The sequence below is a fragment of the Morone saxatilis genome, unplaced genomic scaffold (genome assembly GCF_004916995.1).
Source record: "Morone saxatilis isolate NCDOM2014 unplaced genomic scaffold, NCSU_SB_2.0 Contig17, whole genome shotgun sequence".
NCBI lineage: Eukaryota > Metazoa > Chordata > Actinopteri > Moronidae > Morone > Morone saxatilis.
The window spans coordinates 4,150,550-4,157,340 of record NW_023339729.1 but is presented as its reverse complement, the minus strand read 5'-3'; the positions used below and the strand labels follow the sequence as shown (position 1 = coordinate 4,157,340).

The following is a 6,791-nucleotide window of genomic DNA, read 5'->3' as shown; positions in this document are numbered from 1 at the left end:
GAGAAGGTGACTGTCTTTACACCATTGGGTGAAGTGGGCAATGGATTGGTGATATGCTGTAACTGATTCGGTGTTAGAGAGGAGGGCGAGTATAGCTGTGTCATCAGAGTATTTTGTAATGTAGTGTTTGGGATGCGCAACCTGAAGCAAACCAGAAAATAGAAAAATAGAAAGGGCATGAACCCTGCTTTTTCCCTTTTTGCTCTGATGTGTCAATGATAATAACTGACCTCAAGTGCTTTCCCTGAGGAAAATATCATCATGCAAGTTCTGGCATACAAATCATGTGGATCTGAGTAGTGACAAGCATTTGCTGTAGTGCAGATGACAAGCGCTACTCAAAAGTTTCAAAGGGAACCAGCATGGATAACTAGCAATCATCCAATCCACTGCTAACTCAATTAGCAGGCAAAAGACTCTCGGCTCATAACCCCAGCGGTCTTCATGTAGTAGTGTAACATGCTAATTCAATTCTCTATAGGAGTGTATCCATCTCCCTCAATTAGGACTAGGGGCTTTGGCGTCAGAAAGTGTTGGTTTGTCTCTGCCGTGGGGAGGAACCTGATCTCTTTGTTTACACAAAACATGGTCACCTCTAAAGAAGCAGTCTCACATATCTACTGATACGATCTCTGTGCCAAAATCCTGGTGGCTTGGACATGTTCATTTTAAGTATCAGGTACTATGCAATAGCATTACACTCCCATGTTGCATCTTTGGACTCAAGCTATTAGCTTTCGATCAGTTGCTGTGCATGAAATTTTAGAACTCCCTTCCCGTCCATATTGATGTAATTGCCACTCTCTGGGGCTCCGTCTAATTTGTCTACAGGCACGCACAGAATTGCGACGCCTCAACTCAACACCAGCTTTGGCGTTTGAGCGCTTGGTGGGAAATTAGCTGTGAAGTAATCCGTGAAACACAAGCCATATCAGGCTCCCCACCAAATTTCAGAAAATTAGATGTTAAGAAATAAGATTAGCCATTACCAGATCTACACGCGCATCCGCACGTACCACTGACAAGTGATATGCTGCCATACTCAATTAGATGTCAGAAAGAGTTTCCAAAAACACACTGACAGTTTTCAAAAACCAATATGCAGTCTGAGAGGTGTCTCTGAAGGTTACAAAGAGAACTTTCTCTCAGTAGCTGTAATTAAATGTGTGTGCCTCCAGAGTAAAAGCTGTGTGTGTGTATGTCTTTATGAGACACAGGTGCACAGATCCTTGAAGGTATTCATGTAACAAAAACAATTTCAAGCTCAAGTATTATGTACTGTACATGGATCAGCCATAACATTATCACCACCTGGGCACCCTGGTGGTACAGAGCTGGAGTTGGTGAGCGTTAGAGGTTAGCGAACAACAGCTGGCCACAGCAACTTCAGTTTTTCCATCACAGAAAGGTAAGCAGGTGTAGTACAATTGTGACTGTACACCAATATAAACCAATATAAAACATGTGCTCATACTTATTAACTTGTTTGTGACCGATTAAACAAACAACAGACAACATACTCATTTGTGACCCATGTTGGTAGGCGTATATTTGAACTTTGGACAGGGTCACACTAGCTGTTACTCCCTGCTTCCAGTCCTTATGCTAAGATAGGCTAACCACATTTTAATTCAAGAACACATCCTGTTATTCAGAAGTGGGAATATTCAAGCATGGTTAGCTCCAGTGCTAGCAATGTAGTCACATCATTCAAAGAGCCTTAGAAAAGGGGTCAGGGGCACCCAACCCGTGGCCCTTAAATGCCTTTCATCCCCTCTGTCTCTTCCGCTTTGGCCCAATCCAACCCAACCCGGTATTTGACGACCTGAGAATCAGCAATCTTCCTCCAGAATGACTGATCCAACCTTTAATTAGCTAATTTTGCAGTGTTAAGGATTTGGAACAGTTCATTTAAATCTAACAAACTGTGTATAGCTACCTTTAAATTAGCTGAATCGATTGTACTAGTGATAAAACAGGATTTTATTTAGATGTAGTTGCCAGCGATGGAGGCTTTGCCACCACTTTTTTTCTTTTAACCAAGTGGGAGATATCGAAGCTGTCAGAAATTCCAGATATTTCTGACTCAGAACTACAACCTTCAGACTTACATGAACAGTTTTAATGACTTGCTTTAAATTATGGTCTACCTCATGAAATTAATATGGCGACATAAGAGTGTTATCAATCTCATGTCACTCCCAGAAATAAAAAGAATAACCGTATTTCCTAAAAAGTTGAAGCATTCCTTTAAATCAATAAAGAATGAAGTTGTAGTTTGAGAAATCTCTGTTGTTCCAGTGCTAGAAAAACAACAACAGTCTATAAACAACAACAACAACCTTTGAGTATGTACAGTCCCCTCCACGGCCAGTGTTTCCATTAAAGGCTGTGTTCATCCTTTTGGAGTGTCCTTGAACACACAGGCCATCTCTACCTGCTCCTCTACATTAGGTGTAATTAGCTTAATGCCCAGAAGATGTAAATGTAATGTGTCTGTACTTGAATAGAGGCAGAGGAGTGCTGTGTGTTTTTATCTGCGTTGAGTCTGAAACAAAACAAAAAGGATGAAAGAGGAGAAAAAGTGTTTTTTTGTTCTTTCTCCATGTCCTCCATACACTTTGGGAAAATGATGCCCTTGTTGTTGAAGTTCTTTGCTGCTTAGCGTCCTTCAGATCTTACATCCTCTGTATTTGTCTTTCTCTCCTCTCTCTCTACACTCTTTACCTCCAGTGTTTCCCTCCTTCTCTTCCACTCCACCCCCTTTCTCCCTCTTACTTTATCTTTCTCCCATCATCTTATCTTTTTCTTTTTCTCTTTGTCTCCCTCTCACTGATAGCCTGGCTATAACTTAAACTAGTGTGTTATTGATGACTTGCTCTGTCTTTCTGACTTCTGCTGTTCTGGCTTCAGGCCTGCTCTTGCTTCTCTCTCTCTCTCTCTCTTCTCTCTCTCTCTCTCTCTCTCTCTCTCCTCACATAACAAACACACACACACACACAGTGTTGGCCTCATCCCAGCCGGGATCGGAGGCCCTGTGCTGCCCCTCCTGTCTCCCCGCTGGCTGCTTGCTGTAATCAGTCATAGTAGAGCAGACACTCCATCCATCATGGAGGCTAAGCTCCCTTCATCGCTCTGGCCCGTAACCCACAGCACACCTGTCAACAGCAGCCCACATCGGTACATCTGACTTTGCACCGTCTCTTTGACTATGAGACCAAAACTTTTGTTTCTAAAGAAACAAAAAGGAATAGGTCTTCTTAAAAATGCCTAAATGTTACCCTGAGTTCATCATCCACTAATCACACATATTAACTATCTTCCAGGTTTAGTCTAATTTTGGTCTTTCTAGTTTTTATTAAATAGCAAATAGTGTCATAAAGTCTGATTTGACTTATTTATGACTGGGTTATTAGTTTTTGGAATAAACTAATATGAAGCCACTAAGGACTCATGATTGCACCGGGCGTGATTTTCTCAGGAATGTTAAAATACCCAGAGAGGATCAAGTCTGTGTTTTTCTTTTGTTGTTTTTTCATTATGAGGGTCTGTGAGTTAATTGGCTTTTAGCATCAGTAGAAAACAATACACAGTAGAATGGATCAAATTTTATATTTATATTGACTGAAATGTGGATTTACTGACACATTGAAATAATAGCTCTTTACTACGACTGTGGCACGGCACACCTTATTTTTCATGAGCTACATGATCCAAATACTGAAGGTCCTGATCAGGGGCATAAATATAGACAGTGCAGTTGCACTGGGGCCTGTGGGGTGTGTGGGGTGTGTGGGTTGGGGGCCGTAGAGAGAGAATGCCCTCCAAAAACAGGTAGAGAACAGGTCCTTGCAAGTGAAAAATGCCTTAAATTAAAAATGGTGCCATTTGATATATAAAATAGGGTAAACTAGTCATAACCAAAATGATATGCTTATTCTACATAAACTATAAAAACTATTCAACTAAATGAAAAGTTTCTTTCATATTTTTGTCATATACTTGCATGCAATGATGGTTGCTAGGTAATATGTTGACGTTCAATGTCAAGTATCTATTTGATCATGTGGTGAGATGATACGATATATGGTAGCCAGGCCCCGTCATAGTAGTGTTATTCAGTCTTTAAAATGGGTCAGGGAAACAATATTTACATACATATTTTTGTTCCAGGTACCAAGGTCACATTTTGTGATTGTCTGTCAGAAACTGTGGCCTTCATTCTGCCGTGCTTCTGTCGACCTGTGCCTGAAATGTCTGCATCTAATAATGATCAGATACTTGGCATTTCTCTCACCTTCTTTAGAGACTAAATAACACCAAAGAAAGTGATCAAGGGTCAACAGAAGTGCAGCAGAACGAGAGCCACAGTTTCTGACACAGACCATCAGAAAACGTGACCCTACCTGGAACAAAAATATGCAGCATCTAAACGTTGTCAGACACTTGGCCTTTCTCTCCCCTGTAGAGTGCTACTGTCATACAGGAGAATGTGCCGCACCACAGCAGGCTGAGGCAGGAAAAGCACAGGAGAGTAAAGAAAGGATTGTTCTTTTGATCTGCTTTAATCAGCTGTTAACGATCCTTCAAAATATGCCTAGATCGGCCCAGATATGATATGTATCAGCTCAGGTTATCTTTAACTGTCCTCGTCATTTCATCAGTGTGGGTTGTAATGATAAACTAATCTCTACCCCACTACTGATTTTAATTTAAAGTCATGGGTTTGGGTTGGATAATAAAAATGTGTTTGGGTAAAAAATACAAAATCTCTGCATTAGTCATACACAGGACTGTTGGAATGAATGCAACAGTTAGTGTTAATTAGTGATTATAAAAAATTTCCTGAGCTCTGTCAGGCTACAGAAAAGCCTTAGAAAAATGTGTCATGCACAAAATCATGTATGAAATATTATTGATAATCATGCTTTTGAAATATTTTGTTTTGATTAGGGGTACAGTTGGTTTATGGTAGCCTTTATTTTTTATTAAAATAATTAAAAGAAAGTTCTCTTATAGTCTGTCTGTTTTTGTTTTCTGTCTCTTTTTTGTTTTAAAAAAAATGTTTTGTACTATTTTTTGACAAAATAGTTTTGCGAAAAAGTGGACAAAACATTTTTTACCTTTTTAAAAAAAAAAGTTCATCATCTTGATGTAGAGAAAAACTGCTGATGACGCCTCTAACCTTGTTTTACATGTTTTCAAGATTAAAATGGTCCAAAGTAGAGGATGTTGGTATATGTGACATTCTCCTTGGTAGAGAAAAAAGCACAATTTTCTTGTATTGTCCTTTTTCTTTTACTTTATTCTTGGTTTCAGTAGGAATCTTCCTCTATGTATCTGAATATGAAGATACTATTAGTATTGTTTCAATCAAGAGCTTAATGTGCCATCCTTTAAAGAATTCTATAGTTTGTTCTAAATGTGTAATTTTGAAACATACCATAGCTCCAAATATATGGACATGAAAGTCAAGTCACCCAGAGTTTAAAGAATAATACAAGAGTGTGAATCCTTCACAGCAGGTTAATAGTTTGTTTCAGTGCACTGCTATTTGTATTGGCTTTCTGTACATCTTTTTTGACTTTGATTTTTGTTTCTTTGCCTCCGCAGATAGCTGCTCTGCAGAAAGGAGGAGACAGCTTCCCACTCACAGCCGCCTCAGGCAAAGTGCTCGGAAAGGTGCGGCAAAGGACAGACGCACAAAAAATAGAAACAAGTGCTTTTATCAAAAGCTGTTGTTGTGTTGCTGCCGACTTTAAAGAACACCCACCCCGCTAAAAGTCAAACTCGACAAAATGTGTACGACGATAACAATCACAGAGAGAGTTACTAGAGACAGTTGTATTTGTGTCCAGGCATTGAGAAGCTCCGACAAGAGCTCCAAGCCAGTGTACGTGTCCATTGGCCACAAGATCAGTGTGGACACAGCTGTACGCCTTACGCACACCTGCTGCCGCTACCGGGTCCCAGAGCCCATCAGACAGGTACACACACACAAAAACACACACACACGCTCTCAATCAACAGTTAGTTCACCAATCAGGGACGGGGCTACCCGTCCTGCAGAAAAGGCAGAGCAAGAAGCAAACGATTCGGTGGTCAGATGAAACAAGCATTGAACTGAGCTCATCGCTTGTGTAACAGCGTGCTGCTGTGAAGCGAGGAGGTGTTATCATGCTGTGTGGTGCTTTTGAGCAGCAGGGCCTGGGAAACTTGTCAAAATGGAGGGAACAATGTATGCAGCCAAACGATGCAAACAGTTTCAGACATTAATACAATGGTAATTGTCAGAGCCTGGTCCTGCAGAGCTGCAGTGTGACAGTGGAGATGTATTTTAGCTTCGAGGCAGACAAACAATCCTTTTGTCTGCCTCGGAGCATATTACCCATGCTGTTGCTGCTGCTGTTATCCTAAAAATGTGTTTGCACTGACAACATTAGGTAACTGTGTGTGTGTGTGTGTGTGTGTGTGTGTGTGTGTGTGTGTGTGACTTGGAATGATGAATTCATGTTTGTATGTGCATTCCTTGGTGAATAGATGCAGGATAACAGAGGCCTTGTTCTGATGGGATGATTCATGTTTCAGCAGGATAGTGACAGTAAGCAAGTAGCCAGTACAGAACTTAAATACCTGTTAAACAACAAGGATGATAATCACTCAGATTTTCAAATCTATGATACATGCAAGTGACTCATTAAAGGAAAAAGCTATATGAATGAACATAACATAGACATAGTGAGTGGTCTAATGAGTATGAAGATGATGAGAACAGTGTGTAACATTCAGGA

At 40.4% G+C, this 6,791-nt stretch overlaps 1 protein-coding gene across 1 annotated transcript in view; it reads left to right on the top strand.

Annotated features, from left to right (window-relative positions):
• LOC118327455 (endonuclease V-like) overlaps positions 1–6,791 on the top strand; it is a 60,767-nt gene that overhangs the window by 9,345 nt on the left and 44,631 nt on the right. Inside the window, exons 6-7 of the mRNA XM_035660820.1 lie at positions 5,614–5,682; positions 5,859–5,987. Coding sequence (XP_035516713.1) covers positions 5,614–5,682; positions 5,859–5,987 — 198 coding nt within the window. The remainder of the gene's footprint in view (positions 1–5,613; positions 5,683–5,858; positions 5,988–6,791) is intronic.